This window comes from Etheostoma cragini, chromosome 9 (assembly GCF_013103735.1).
Source record: "Etheostoma cragini isolate CJK2018 chromosome 9, CSU_Ecrag_1.0, whole genome shotgun sequence".
Taxonomy (NCBI): domain Eukaryota; kingdom Metazoa; phylum Chordata; class Actinopteri; order Perciformes; family Percidae; genus Etheostoma; species Etheostoma cragini.
The window spans coordinates 2,842,547-2,859,344 of record NC_048415.1 but is presented as its reverse complement, the minus strand read 5'-3'; the positions used below and the strand labels follow the sequence as shown (position 1 = coordinate 2,859,344).

The 16,798-nt window shown below is 41.0% G+C and overlaps 1 protein-coding gene across 3 annotated transcripts in view; it reads left to right on the top strand.

Annotated features, from left to right (window-relative positions):
* The window catches only part of LOC117950393 (carboxyl-terminal PDZ ligand of neuronal nitric oxide synthase protein-like), a 168,071-nt gene that overhangs the window by 143,358 nt on the left and 7,915 nt on the right, over positions 1-16,798 (top strand). For all 3 annotated transcript variants that reach the window (XM_034881421.1, XM_034881420.1, XM_034881422.1), the window contains one exon: positions 551-727. In XM_034881421.1, the coding sequence (XP_034737312.1) occupies positions 551-727 (177 nt within the window). The remainder of the gene's footprint in view (positions 1-550; positions 728-16,798) is intronic.

Here is a 16,798-nt window from a genome sequence, read left to right as displayed (position 1 = left end):
CTGAAGGCAAAAGGGGGTCCAACCCGTTACTAGCATGGGGTACCTAATAAAGTGGCCGGTGAGTGTATATATACACAGTAACTGCTGTGAATCTTAGCTGCCGTCCTCCACCAAGGAGCAAACTACAAACTTCCATACTTGGGTTGAGTCATCTTCCATGTTTGCTTGGGTTTAGTATTGGAAAAGATGGGGTATTCCTTTATTGCGTCTTTCTCTTAGTATTTGAGTTCCAGGACTGTTCTTTGTTCTCATAAATAAGAAAGCAAATGGTGTTTAACCGAGCAGCCCTGATGATGATAAAATGCTTCTTCTTTTTTTGCTGCTTACCCAATACAAAAATGATTTATTGGTAACTGAATATTGTACAAATACATTATTCTTCAGCCATGATACAACTGAAGGGGGGTGATAACAGATGAATTTAAATCGAGGCACAGTGGAACTTTTGAATGTGGTATAAAATATTTTATCTGTCATTTATTCCTTGTCTCTTCCTCACTCTGCTCATTCATCACATACGATTCTTCTGTTCTACTTCGTCTCTTTCCAGTGGGATCCCAGGACAGTCTGTTGGAGATCACCTTCCGGTCAACAGTACCTCCAGTGCTCTGCGACCCCACAACGCCCAAACCTGATGTATCTGCCCTCAACCTCCCCGCGCTGGGCTCCACGGACGGGACCGGCAACGCCTTCTCATCATCCAATGGGAGTCTTGGAAGCCCTCTAGGTAGGGACAAGTGTCTTCTCAAACTGGAGTGTTTCCGTTTCCTCCCGGGGCCTCCGCCTCCTCAGCTCCCCTCGCCTCCCCCGGTGCTCAAGGCCGACAGGCCAGAGGGCAAAGGCCAAGAGGTTTCTGAGGGCACAGCCAAGGTGTCGTCCTGTGACGCCAAATCTCTGGGTTTCCTGGACTTTGCCGCGAGGTTTCGCGAGTCAGGTATCGCCTCAGAGTATGAGTCGAACACGGACGACAGCGATGACAATGAGGATGAGGGGGAGGACGACGAGGAGGAGATGGAGATCTTTGGCTGGGGGAGGGACGAGGAGACACTGAGGCTGCTTAATGTTCTCAACAGACAGGGAACTCCTGACTGTCTGGGAGATGAAATAGCAGTGTAACGCACTAACCTATCCTAACCCCCTCTATATATATATATATATATTTTATTTTAAAAAGTATTTATTTACTATAATTACTATGTTGTATTAAGTACCAGGATTTTCAGACAGTTGTGGATCAGGGCCCCAGCTTCAGTTAAACAACCCTAAGCTGTAGAGCTCTATGAATGACCAAAGGCAGCAGCAACAACTGGTAAGTTTTAAAATCTTTCCAAGTGTTCACTCAGAAGGTGTGTTTGAAACCGTTCCCCATCACGGAAAAAGTGCTTTATATGACGTAGTGTATTCGCCATTTTGGGGTGGTGTTCAAATTCTTAGCCGTTAATTTTATCCACTGTAAGATACCCACACTGCACAGCTAATTTGAGCGTACATATGATGTACCTTACATTCCTGTTGACCGCAATGCAACGCGGTCATGTTTTCCAGTCGGTCCCACCTGTGGATCTAATTCCTAATCTATATGCATACTCATGCATACACACTTGCTTCTTTAAATCTTGTTTCCTTCATTTCCTTTAGCCTTTCCTCTTTGTTACACACACCCAAAAACGTATCCATACATCGCACACACTCCCAAAGTCTCCTCCCAGCTGGCTGTTGCTGAATTTCAATTTGAGATTTGGGAGTTCTGTAGAAAAAATCAGGGAGTTTATCTTAAAAGTTGGTAACCAATTGTAGTTTAGTGTGTCTTTACGATGAAGATGTGAGGATGTTGACACAAAACCAAAAGATGAGCTTAGTTCAAAAGAAAGCTCTCAATTTGTCAGGATGGGGAGCGTAGCTGTCAGTCGTGCTGGCTGGAACAAGACAAAAGGGTTCGGGACTGGAGAGACTGATGAGCTCTTGTCCTCGCTGGAGTGAAAAGTGACTCTGCCCGATGAGCAAAGATGAACACTATATCCGGGGAGGAACTTTATTATGGTCTCTATGTTTGGAGAGGGAAAGACCTTTCTTGAACTCATAATTATTCAAAGACTATTTTTAGACAAAGAAATCTGTGTCTGTACTGTATGTACAAACTTTGTTTTCTATGTCATCCCACAGAACTGTATATTGAACTGCTCCGTCCTTGACTTCTGCAGGCAGCCCTCTTTTGTCTCCTCACAGTTTGTTGACTTGGTAGCCGGAGCATGTTTGCTCTCTTTTCACTTGTCCACACATTTCCCCCGCTTTCATTTTAATTTATGGAAAGCCAGGATTAGTTGGACCTCGAGGAACGCTGTTTGTTTCTTGTATTCATCCCGTAAACAAAAACTCTTTCGTCGTGCCAGAACAGCAGCGGCTCACGGATGACAGCCAAAAGTGGTCTCATTTGTTTAAACCCAGCTCTGTGTATGGCCTCCAAGCACAATGCTTTATTAAAGTGTTCGTTTTGTTTCACGAGGAAAGCAACTGAGTTTTCTTTCTGCGTACTGTAGCCATGGTTTATCAGAGCATTCGTGTCAAATCAGGGCTGGCAGGCCATTGTTTGGCGAAGGTAGATGCTGCAGAGGACTCAATGGGCTCACTATGTTTTGCAAGAGCTTTAGCCTGATAGGATCGAACCAATCTAGTGAGAGTCCAGTACACTAACTCCCAGTTAGCCACTCGCTTACTGATCATGTTGGTATTAAAAGATAACAAAATTGAATCAGAAATGTATTTATTTATTTATTTTTGTTTGAAAATTATATGAACTTTTCTAAATAAGTCTCTGTTAAGTGTGCTGGAGTCAGGTGTTCAAAACCATCCATACACACCAATAAGGATCATTTGAGATTGAGTCCCAGGTTGATGTTTTTATGGGACCAAAGATGGATCTAAACAAACCTGTGGAAAACCTATCCTGCCAGCATGCATAAATTAACTTTAAAAAACAACAAAGAAAGAGCCAATGTGAAAGGGACCGGGAGGGGGGGGGGGGGGGGGGGGGGGGGGGGGGGGGGGGGGGGGGGGGGGGGGGGATACATTCAAAAATGCTGGCAACCCAAACAAGCAGAACACCAACACTGGTAGCAGCATGATGCTCCTTGAATAAATGAGCACCCACCGTCCTAAAGAGTGGAAATGCCTCTGTTTTGTTGTGAATTTTGGCTTAAATTGTAAATATGTCCATTCGTTATATGCTCTATATTACAAAAATGAGAGGGAATGAAGGAAGAGATAAATAGGGAATGGCATGCTACAGAGGTCTATGGCCAGATGTTAACTGTGGATATGGTAGTTCATGATCGCCACCTTAAATAGACCAATTGGGTGCTCCGTCAATAAATTTTCCTCTAGCTTTCTTGTTATTTAAATTGAAACTAAAAATATGCCAGAAGTCATCTTCAATACATTTAAATATTCTCTAACAAGGGCTGTGACAGTATAGTTTTTTTTTTGCATACCGTGAGCTAGAACGAGAATGGCAGGGAGCCTTAAGTGAGCGACGTCAGTGCCCGCGTTGTCGCACAACGAGAGCGAATGTGCGAGTCTTTTCTGAGTTTTGCTGTCATATAGAGCCACAAGGGTTTCTCTCATCTCAGTTGATCCATTCCACAGACAGGTCACAAAGCTCTTTTGTCAATAAAGTAAAATATTAATTACATAGTTTGCCTAAAATGCCGAGTGCAGCCCGTCTAGCAGCTGAGCCGAGAGGGCGATCAGCAGATCACTAACTTGTTGCTCTCTCTCTACCAATATAAACCGCTCTTTTTTAGGCTACGTGACGTGCATGCACGCTGAAATTCAACCGTGCTGTTTTATCGGGATGAAGCTATAAACAGAAGAAACATGGTAAACACCGCATCTTTAACATTAATGTGTCAGCTGAGAAATGGCTTTGCCTTTCCTACCGTGTATTGTATTAAACGTTACCCGTAGAATGTCATTTGAATCAATGAATCCATGTCATCAGACACAACATGCACACGTGCAGGCCAATGTTTTTTTGCTGTGAGGACGGTGACGAGCTCAGACCCACGGTAGGCGTCACGTGAACTTAGTTATGCGGTAGTGATGGCCAAATGAAGCTTTGTGCACCATTTTCTCTTTTCTTCTGAGCCCACTAGATGGGACTCTCTCTTCAACAAATGGGTGAAAACACAATGAATTGTCAATCCTTTAACCTTTTTAAGAGATCGCCATCTAGTGGGCTCTGAAAATGAAGAAAATGGTTCACAAAGCTTAATTTGGCCAAAACTAAATTGCAGTAACCGTCCTAATCCTATCCCTAACCCCATATTGCCAACTACTGCACTCTTAGCTTTCTTTCTTTTTCTGTGGACATCAGAGAGTTTAGTTTCCCTGAAATGCTCGCTTTTCTTTGAACGTGTTTGACACAGATGATAGGAAACCCAAAGATCCGACAGTGTGTCAGTATGAAGGACATAACACTTTCTCCTCTACATAGGCTATTCTGTTGTCTCATCATCTTGCTTTTTCCTTCTCTCTTTTCTCTTGTTTCTTTTCCTGTCATGTTTTTTGTAACATGAAATTGAAGGCACAGGTGCATCAGGCAGCTCACCATGAGGGGAACAAAAAAGAAAGGAGCTAGAAGACTTTAATAAACAGCAGTTTTATCTCCAACACATTTCATCACCTGATGCAATTAACATATGATAATGGAATACGTAATAAAACAGCCCTTGAATCGACCAAAATTATATTCCGACCTGTTGCAATAAATCTCTACACATCTCTACACTGATTTTGAAAACATTTAAAAAGGTGACCCCCATCTCATGATTCATTAAGTGTGTTTAATCAAAGGATGCATATCATTATCTGGTAGGAAATTACTTAAATATCAGGCTCAATCACATTTTTGACTTATGTAGAGCGAAGTTACCAGGAAACCTGAAGCCAAGGGCATTATGAAAGTGACTTTGTGAAGGTGTAATTTTTTTTATTACTTAACGTCCTTCTTCTTGTGCCCCAGACCCCCAAACGAGACAGAAAATCTGTGGTGTCTGAGCAGCACTCATCAGCAGAACAGAAAACAATGTCTCACATTTCACAGAGATGTGAACGGGTTTTTGATGCATTTGAGCTACCTGTGAAATTTAACTTTAGTCTAAACCTAAATGCTTACACTTCAAGCTAGAGCTCTTTCCACACCAAGTCACCCATCATTTACAATATTCTTATGGAACCAAGCCGGTAATACGTAAGAGATTATAGCCAACAAGTACTTTTTTCAGTTATAACTTGTCACCTGCCAGCTTTTTGGAATGGAAAATTTTCAGTGGACATTGTATTAATCCTGTGTTCTTACTACTCCTTGCACATGAAGATGTAATTTCAAATACAGTAATGGAAACAGTAATGGACTTGCTGTCACATAGTTGACAATTACCGTAGAGTACAGGACAAGCTTGCAGGCACATCTACGTCGTCAAGCTCAGTTGGAGGCTGCGCCGTAACGCTCAGCCATCACCGGAAAGTGCTTCTAATAGACTTCACTGGTCTCCATGGAAAACAACCGGGTCACATTGTTAATTTCTTTTAATGTCTATGGTAGTATGAAAGCCAGAAATTCCGCATAGGAGGTGGTTGGGGTGGTGGGTGGGTTAAACAACACAGGACTCTCCCCCCCCCGGGTTTGTGTCCAGCATGTCACGTTACCTTAACCCAACTGTCGCTTGGATAAAGCATGTTTAGAAATAACGACAAAGGAGACTTTTAGCCTCAAAACAACAACAACGTCAAAGGCACCTGAGGGTGAGAATGTGTTGTTAGTCCAACTCCATGTTTGTTGATTTCCTGTGTCATGACCACCTGCTGAGGTAACACCTAACAATAAGTCAGATGGAGGAACAGGGAAGAGTCTTCTTAAGTCCCCCTCAAAACCAATAAAGACATTTAAAGCTTTCCTTTAATTGTGCTGCCAATTGGTGAAACTCACCTCCCTCGCATGTCCTTTCCAAGGTTGTTTTTTTTCTTTCACTCCATTGCAAATAAGTTGTGCAAAAACAAAAAGTAGAACACATTGAAATGTACAATATCTTCTTAGACATTGTTATGAATTTTGCATAAAACCTCCAGACAGACCAGTCATGTAACTGCATTTAGTCCTAAAGGGATTTAGGGATCCTAAAAATGTGAAAACCTTACAGTTGTTTCCTAATTTTCTGTTCATGTAAGGACATTATAACAATAGAAATAAAACAAACAGTACAAACTTTTTTTTTCTGTTTCTGCATCTTACCCATAGCCCATACCATGCCTTAACTTGCATTGCTTTATTCTAAACGTCTTTTCTGTTCCTAGCCTGCTCTTGACAGTTTTCTCTCTTCAAGCCTCTGGGGTAAATATTACCTTTATATCATCTATATTTCTCTCACATGTACTAGAATTTAACCTTATTCTCCTGTCATCTGTTGAACCCAGCTCTTCCTTCAACCTCTCTAAAATGTCAAACGAATTGTATTTCTAAACTGTCTTTTGTTGCTTATTTATCTGTTAGCTATTCATGCTGTGTGGTTGCAACAGTAAGTACAGCCCTCAGCCTTTTACCTTGACTGAGATGCTTTAAATCTGTAATCTTAAGTGAAGGACCCATGTTTAGGGGTTTGTAGTGAGATCATCAAATGCTAAAGCAGAAGGAGATTAGTTTCTTTTATATGTGTTGCAGGCTCGGTAGAAGTTCCACATCCTGAACTTGTTATTTATTCAGCTTCTAATGAATGTATGGGATACAGTCGAATTCTAACAACACAAAAGTATGTGTGTGGTTGCTAGTGTGGTTTGTGAGAGTGAGGTCATCCACTATACTTCAGTGTCACTATAAGCACCCATAGCAGATCTGCCAACCATTACTGTAGTTATGGGCTCTAGGGTAATAGAAAGCAAGACAGCTTCTGTAGCTTTGGGAACTCAATGGATTTCCTCGCAGAAGTTTCTAAAACACATTCCTATGGTTTTGTGTTCATACTGCATGATACATTAATTTGTTAACCCTTGAGACACACTGTCATTATCCATTTTGAGCATTACCGAACTCGACCTCTTGTAACAAAAAAAAATGCTTCTTATAGCGTAGTATTGTGGAATTGCTACGTCTCTCACAGTATAAGCTTAGCAACTTTCTTTTTTTTCCCCATAAGAAAAGATAAGCACATCCTGGCTACTGTATCTTGAATACTTATTTTGCCTGTGTGATGTGTTTGCTGCAGGCAATCGATGCTCTTTAAATGACAGGACACTACGCGACACGGCTGATAATCGTTGCATTTCAGCCTGTAAATTGGTTCCCGTCTACAAATTAGAGCCTCTCCAGCAATCCTCGTTTATAAAACAACCCTAAAAGTGTCCCAGCTTGTGCTCCCAACATGTTGACTGAAGCCTTTGGTATTCAAAAAGTCTTTTAAACTATTTGAATTTGCTTTCTGTATCAGAGACTATTCTTTTAAATGCTGAATGTCTCTTGCAAACTCTTTGGTTTCCTCCCTCCTCTCAGCATTAATTCATGGTCTGATGAGGATTGTCATTGCATTCTGAGGGCCACGTTGCCAACCAGTCCAACCAAGCAGAGCAGGCTTTGGTGACTTGTATCGATTTCCCCGTCACAGGCATGTGTTGTTGAAACTGGGGTTAACCACTGGGACAGCATGGGAGCAGCACAAATCAATACACTTCTTTACAGGCTCAGTCTGTCACCTGCAGGGACACACTTAAATACACACAGACACACAGATGTCGACCAATGTCTGACATACCTACACATTCTTTGGTCTTTAAGAAGCAGAACAGAGACACTTTATTTCTTTGGTTTTGTTCTCCAGCAAATTGGATGTGAATTTAACCATGAGGGGAAAGTATTTGAAGTTGTTTGCATCCATGTTGGGTGAACAGTTTAGGACTAATAGCCTTTTTTTTTTAAACACATTCCACCATTTTAAGGATGATGCAGGAGGGAGATGATCCTGAACAAACGGACAAAAGAACCAAGGAATTTTTTAGGCCAAGACAGATTTGATCATCATCCAACTGATCTTGTGTTTCACTGCTGAAGCAAAAGCTTCCATTCATTTGACACACCATTTTGACACAAAATATAATAATTATAGTTCTTTTTAATTTATCCAATACATTTTTCATGTACAATGTTTGTTTTGCATCACATTGGTGCAACAATTCTATAAAAATCCACTGTTACTGCAGTCCTGCTAATTGATTTCCAACATTACTCATGGCTAATACATTCAGAGATTTTAAAGGGATAGCTACCATACTATAAAATGCTCCGGAAAAATCTCTGACAGTTGACAAACTAGTGTCATTTCACGGTACGCTGTCACATTACCCACCACTACCTAGTCTCATAGTTGTCTTTTATTTTCAGATACAAAGGGCTGGACCACTTAATTTGTTCAAGTGTCCACGTATAGAAACTACACTTTAACCCTGAGATTACCGGACAAAAATCTGACTTCGACACACAAGCTCCATGCATCCATAACCAGCTGTGGAGGGTTAACTGTGCTAGTGAGGAGCTGGCTGAGGTTGTTTTGTTAATGTGAAGTAGTGCTGATGGAGACATGAGGAGGTAGTGGGACACATATAAACAAACACTCACAACAGATCATCCCAGTGCAGGAATTAATGGCCATGTCTGCACCAGAAGAGCACACGGAATAAAGGATTTTAGAAGCCGAGCAATTGATCCTCTACCCTCAGAATTAATGATCGCAGCCAAACAGGATTCACGGAACAGCCAAGATTGCCACAGAGAATATAAGAAACTTTAAACACTTATATACAACATTTCTCAGCTTTCGGTGTACTTTGGGGCTGAAGCAATCAGTCGATCAATCGCCAACGGCAATCAACAATTTTGATTCATTGTTTATGATATTTATCAAGCAATAAATCACTATGTAGATATCTTCGTAAATGGAATATCTCTTGGTTTTGGAAAAACAAGCAATTGGAAGCCATCACCAATAATTAAAAGTTTGATCAAAAAGTAATTGGTGGATGAATTAATAGGGAAAATAATTGTTAGTTGCAGCCCATGTGCACTTTGTGTCTCCTCAGTAGAAGCAAAATTCTACTGGTCGCTGCCCTCTACAGCATTACTATCCGAATTGACCAAATTTTCCACTCAGGCCATTGGATTTAAACTGTCATCCTTCCACTCACATCTCTATCCTCTTGGCTGTCACTGGAGAGACAGATTACAGTTTGTTTGTAGAGATGCTTTACTTGCATTTGCGTCACCATTCACGCAAATATCATACACATTTAGAGGCCGCATGGACTTGGGCAAAGCTGCCTTCGTGTTCCGACTAGATTTCTGCTATGCGTCGTCGTCTGGATGTAGTGGCAATCTGCTTTCATGTTCCCATAATGCAGAGTTAGAAGCCATGCTGAGGGGCGGCTTGCCATGGTACTTAATCTGGAACATGTGGCGCTCCAGATGTAAAGGGCTTGAAAGGGTAGAGTGGTATTGAATCGCCGCGCAGCTGAAGGCCTGTCTCCGCCACATCTGTCTTGTTCCATTTCCTGCCCTTTTTACGCTGCTTCCTTGAGTGTTTCTTCACATATGCACTGACAAAAGAAAGCTGACAACACACGCTTCTTTTTAAATGGAGGTGAATCTTGGCATCAACCTTAAAGAGAACAAATCCCGTAGAGGCAAGCAAGAATTGAACTGGAAAGACAACAGACACCTGACAGATCGTTTTTTTAGCTTTTGGTCTGTAATATTTTAACTTTCTCAGTTCGATGGTTTATATTAAGACTCCGAATAAAACATACTCAGACACAATGAAGCTCTCGCTGGTTTACTATGTCTCGCTAAACACAAATGTTCTCTCGCTTATGAGGCCTTTCATGCCTTTGATTCCCTGCCTTGCTGCAGTTCGCTTAGACGCATGCGAAACATACGCATGTCCCATTTGTGTACGCTTGTTTGAGGCTATTTACTTACAATACAATGATGTTTTAGACAATAGTGTTCCACCAACTTTGTGTCAACAGTTTGCATTTGTTCTTTTCTTTTTTGTCGAGACAATCCTGCCTTGCACAAAGTTAGCTTTATTAAGAAGTTTTCCCACTTTGGTGTGGAAGAACTTGACTTGTCTGCACAGAACCCTGACCCCAACCCCTCCGACATATTTGGGGTGAACTACAACACTGACTGTGAGCCGACATCAGTGGCCACCCTCTTGTGGCTAACTGCAGCTACGAACTGAAATCTTGTGGAAAGACTAAAACCAGAAGAGTAAAGGCAGTAGATAAAGGCCCATGTTTTAGAAATGGCATGTATAATTATTACATCGCACATACTGTACTTGTGGCCATGTACTGTACCTTATCCTTAACATTATGTTAACCTGAATCCTTAATTTGATTCTATTCCTTGCTAAATTAAATCCAAGTTCTAATCCTAAAATCCTGAATTCTGCCTCTGAAAAAACAGTGCTGGCGAAACCATTTCACTTTTAACTAACATCTTCACAATGATTGAAGTCCAAGGGCCCATACGGGCACAAAGAGAATTAGAAAAGAGGGAAAGGCAGAGAGAAATCCAATGTCCGGTACGACAGACACGTTATTTTCCTGCTTCATCGTGGCTACATGTACTTCTGTGTCTCAGACGTTCACACTCCAGGGAGCCTTGGAATCAGACAAACAGCGATGTGGCAAATGGCTGAATGAATTATTGATCTCATGGCTTTGATAAGGGGGAGACTGAAGGCGCCCGAACATGTCTGGCTACAACCTGCAGTGTGTAGTCCAGAGATCTTTAACAGGCGCTGCAGACTCCCTAGGGGGTCCTCAGAGTCACTGCAGGGGGGCCTCCAAATTATTGTCAATTTTCAAAGTCTTTTTTCAAAAATTAAAAATGTTTTAATGTAATTCCAACATATTATTAGCAAATATAAATCCCCACTGATGATAGGCTTACTGGCATATAGGTAAGGTATTCACCCACAGATCCAATTCATCAACAATTCACTGTGCCACATGTATGTGTAACATCAAATCATTGTATAAAATCAACAATTAATATTTAATAGCTTAGTATTCTATCCAAAAACTGTATCTTTAAAAGCTTTAGGCCACCCTACATGTTATTGTGGAACCAGTTTAATATGCAACTTCAATTTATACTGTATGCAGGAGGGGGTCCCTGCTCGGTCTCTCTGCTAAGGGGTTCTTGACTTAAAAATGTTGAAGACCCCTAGTGTAGTCTGCTGTATTTATGCTCTCCCATTTATCTGTCTTATATTTTTCAGCCCAATGTTTCTCCTGTTGTGTGAGCAAACAATATAACCTAACTATGAGATCACATTAATTTTATATCTTTAGAGAAGAATGTCTGAGAAGTTGATCATTTTCCATGTTTAATGTCTTTTTTAGGTATTATTTTCTGTTAAAGTTTGGTATTTACGCCTTCTAGTTTGGTTCAGTACTTCCCAGAATGTTTATGAACAAGTTCCAGCAAGTAGAATTAACTCATCCTATGTGGCTGTGTTTTTTTTTTTTTTTTTAATGCATGCGGTGAGAAGCATGATATTACCGTAAGAGTATTAAGTTAAAGAGAGCACGCTCACTGACATTTTCCCTTTAATTCGATCATGACATGTGCTGCGGCTGCGATGCATTGTGGTCTATTGAGGCCACAGTAAGTAGAATTCCAGTTCCCCCCAAATGCGTCATTTATTTTGGAAACAGAGTGAGTCTGAAAAGACAATAAAACTGCTTTTGTGCCAAAACACTTTAATGCAAGTCATGAAACTTCATCAAGGTCATAATAATAATATGTCAGTCCACCACTTGTCTGGACGGAAATATCAAAATAACTGTTGGATGGATTACCATGAATTTTGGCACATATACCCATGATGCCCAGAGGGTGAATCCTACTGACTTTGATGGTCCCTTTTTAATCTAGTGCAACCAGCAAGTTAAGGTTTTCATATATCCTGTGACACTTCTCTACCAGAGGGATTGGCACAAGATACAGACATTCATTGTTTCCAGACAATGTATCCAACTGTCTCGCGCCACCATAAAGTTTGTGGTTTTAAGTGAAATCTCTACTCTAACAATTTGATGAATTGTCATGGAAACAGGTGTACCCGGTTATGTTCCCCACAGGATAAATCACAGTAACTCTAAATCTAGCACCAGCATCAGGTGAACCAGTTTTGTGTGGACAACATTTAGCATCAGCATGCCACTGTAAATGTGAGCTGACATTAGTATTTAGCTCCGAGCAGTGCTGTAAGTCAGTACAACCTCACAAAACCACGAGCCCTCTGTCTTCTTACTTTATATGTAACATTTCATGCTCAGTTTCTGTATAGCCTTGAATTGTTAACTTCTGTCCGATTGCATTTTCAGTGTCCCAAAATATAGGTAATAAATGCATCTTGACTGCATTTATTTATGTTCCATTTCTTCAACGTTTTGACAATGAGTCTATAGAATGTGGTTGCCCATTACATCCAGATGATTTGCCTCTACTCCACAGATGCCCACAATCACCACTCCGATTTCTGTCCTTTCTATCCCATCTATAGTTCCCTTTTTCCACTGTGTGCTCTGTCCAAACCTGCATGACTGTCTCATCGTCTGGAGGACACACTAATGCCAGTGTCCATATTTGTCTCATTGAGAGTAACATTAGTCGGGTACAATGATAATCTGGCTGCTCTTTTAGAGTCAGTGGAGGAAAACATTATAATTGAATCTCTTTTTTTTATAAAACGGAGGAAGTGCGGCTCAGGTTTCTAATGGGGTCTGCAAGGTCACGACAGGATAAGAGGTGAATGGTTTGCAAGGCAGCAAGAAAAACCTGTCACATTTAACCATATAACATAACTTTCTGTCTGTCTGAGGTGCCCTAAAGAGGATTTGAAGGCAAAAGGTTGAGACTGAGGTCTGCTGCAGTAATTCACCTTCTATCTAACAGTCAGGCATGGGTGCCTCAACTCAAAAAATGCAATCAGTATTGGATTTAGGGGGATTATTTATCGCATGGTCTAAATTCTATAGCAGCAGTTTCATTAGTATTAATTATGGTGGAGAATTTGAGCTTTGCACAGAGGCTTGTTTCAAAGTTTCATTAGTACTAGTTTCACTTGACAGTTTTGATGCCATGCCTAATGCTGCTCCTGCCAATGAAACAATCCCAAAGGGAAAAACTGAGACGTTGTGTGTGTTAAAAGGTTACTTCAGCTAGAGGAGGCAAAGGTAGAAGAACAAAAGGAGGATGGGAAAAAAGGAGGCAAGTCGGTTTTCTTAATGGCGTTTCTGTTTTCCCCTGAGACTGAGGGTCAGACCGGGAGGCTCAGTCTGTCACGGCAAGACAGATGCTTACTGATGTTTTTGGGGATGGAATTTGAAGTTTGCTGCCCCGCTCTGTTTACGATTAGGCAGCAGCTGATTAAGACGAGGAGGGCAGCTTCCAAGGTAAAGCCTCAGTGATCTGCAATGTTTGCCGCTGTGCTGCCAGTTCCTCCAAATTTGGCTAATTAGATTAGATTAAAGTGAAATGATGTCCTGGGGGGGGAATTAGGCTGTAGATAAGATGGAAACAAAGAGTGCTGAAGGTAGTACAACAACTGCACATTGAGAGTAGTGCAGGAAATAAAAACGTCTTAATTTTGAGATGTGTTAGATTCCAAGAAGGTAGGGGGAAAAAAACACATACTAAGGCAGGCATAGTTTTAAATGAGACTTTCTTTTGGTTGAGTGAATACTGATTGTTGTCTTTTAGAAACTGGGGTGATATAGTGTGACATTAGTTGTTACAGCTATGCAAAACCTCTTAAGGATGATCTTACTTGGCTTTGTTAAAGGCCCAAAATATAGTAAGAAGAAAAATATTTTACATTTACCTTCAATATCAAAAGTTCCCTGTGTGCAGAAAATCCTAAATGTTATTTCTGATCCTCCCTGAAATGGAAGGATGTAAAATCCAGAGGGGGCCCACTTTCTAAGTAGAAAATGACTAAAAGCCAGCACAAAGTGATGACGGGAAAGGCAGCATGTCAGTCAGAGTTCAGTCTGATAAATCAGAAACTTCTTCCATTAATTTGGTCCTGCATACCGTCCCTCATTAGTCTGAGACAGAGCCCCACCCGGACTCTGGTGGGGCCACTTTAATCATTCATGTTATAATGAATCCAGGTGACAAATTGATGAGCAGCTCTGCATCTCGTCTCCTTGCATGCGCTCGCACTCGCGGTAAGATGGTAAATGGGAGGTGTTTTTCTTACCTCAGGCACACACACACACACACACACACACATGCACGCACTCACCTACACACCCATATCCTAATGCAGCCAAGTGAGAAGCTCTAATTTAATACATCAGTGATAATGACCCCGTCTGGCCTGAGGATTAGTGTGTTTATGTGTTCAAGTGTGATTCAGGTCACTCATCCTCTCAGCCCAACACTCGTCTCTCACATTTTCTGTCCCCGCAGCGTCTCACAGCTTTGTACTGATCTGTTGCACAAGAACAGAACTTCATTGCAGCCTGGTCCTCTGGTCAACATGCAGGGCTCAATAAATTCAGTGTTTTAGGGGGGGGTAAGGTGAAACCACTGCATATCACTGAAGAGAAGTGGAAAAGTGTGTGTGTGTGTGTGTGTGTGTGTGTGTGTGTGTGTGTGTGTGTGTGTGTGTGTGTGTGTGTGTGTGTGTGTGTGCGTGTGCGTCTGCGAGTGCGTGTGCGTAAGCCCGTGTGCGTGTGTGTGTGCCCGTGTGCGCAGGGCTTAATGTGTGTGCTCCTTCTCGGTGACAGAAGTGGGTTACCCTCATCTAAGAACAAAGCGAAGAGTTTGACACTTTGATCGGTGATGGCAAAGCCGAGCGGAGCTAATTACAACCTCGTGCTGTCTGCTTTGCAGAGTCGAGCCAAAGTCACAGAGAGGATATTTGGAGCTGATTTGGCCAATTACCAGTTGCACATGATGACAATTGTAATCATAATTACACTGTGAGTCATCTGTATTTATTATTGAGCTAGAGAAAATGACCATGCGGTGAAAAATAAACCATTATACTATTTTTTAGCTGTAGCTGCGGCTGACATCCATTTTAACAATGAAATAACAAACGTCTGTCTGCAGCAGCTCTGCTAGCCTAAAGGGAGGTTGATAAATTGCTTTCTCTCTTTGTACACAAGTCCAAAAACCCCAAAGCATTCAATTTACACCTTAATTCATTCAACTAATTCTATTTGTTATTGAACTGTTAATATGTCAATATCATTCATTATTTGGGACTTACTGTCAAACCTTAAACCTATAGTGCGTAGTACGATAATAAAAAACATGATGGACTCTTCAGAAGAGGTAATCATCTTCTATATGCGTTTCTGCACGGCGAAGTGAACGGTTGGCATAATCTTCTGAAAAATAGCCATACTGAGAAATCCAGAGAGAGTTGTGTGGCGCTGATAGTCTTAATTAGCTTTGTAGAGAATCATCTGGCAATGGCTTGACTGTAACGGACGTTCATTAATATCAAAATGTTACGCTCTACAGCTTTAAAAGCAGTCTCACTTTCACCCAAACTAGTTGTGTTTCTATATTTTTCAGAGCACCAAATAACCCATTATAGGTTCACAGTTGTGTTTTTGAGACTTTGTTGTCAAACACACTAACAGAATAGATTCAATGATAAAGATTCAATGATAATGATGTTAAGATTAACATGAGTTCTCCTTTAAGGGTAGATTTTCCAAATTGGTTAGTATTGCAGAAGATTGCGTAATCACTTAAGTTGATTGAGCCTGGCTGCCCGCTGCTGGTGCATGAGTGGGAGTAAGAGCTTTCTGCTTTGGCTTTGTTTTGTGCCCATTAAATGGCTCTTTTTACTTCCTTTGCTCCTTTTCCTGCTCTCGTTCCTGCTTATCCTGCAGGGTGTGGAAGTGAACAGACAACATGTGATAAAACTAATAAAATTGAACAACAAACCTGAGAGTGTGGGGGGCTTACACCTTGGATCCACTATGACAACAACTTCTCAACTCGTTTTATAACAACCTCCTATGTCTGGATTTGTTTCTAATCTAACTCTTGTTGGAATAATGCTGTTAATGCACATAAGCTCCTGAAGAAAGACTGAACGAAATTCTCATTTTAGCATTAATGAACACCATTTATATCAGATGGAGACCTTCTGGCGTGTTTGTAATTAAAACGCACAAAACACACAGAAAAACACATACAGTAATCTGCTGTTACACAGTCCTCCAGAAACGCAAACAGTCTCTTGGGCTACTCTGATAACAGATTATTTTATTCATTTTTAGGTTCAGTGTGATTTACACTGCAGAGGATAGAATTATCTCCTATGTCCATCACAAATTAACATCCATTAATCCGCTTAGATATCATAATCAAAATAGATGCCACTTTTAACCCCCAGATTCTGCCTTAGACTCATCACGTTTTTATGGTTTCTTTGGTTTTAAAGTAATCAAGCGATAGCTGTCTTAACATCCACTGTTACATGTTATATAGGCGGTGCTGATAGCTAATCTAAATAGAATAAGATAAAAAAGATATAAATGCATTTCAGCATCCAGTCTTCTTCAAGAAGTAACTTCCTTTTTTTTCTTCAGGAAATTACTTCCTGAAGGAGACTGGACGGCGAAACGTATGAAGTTGTGTTCATCTTATTCTATTTAGAATATGCCAGATGCATAAAAGGCACTTGATTTACATTTTTCTTAAAAGACGAGT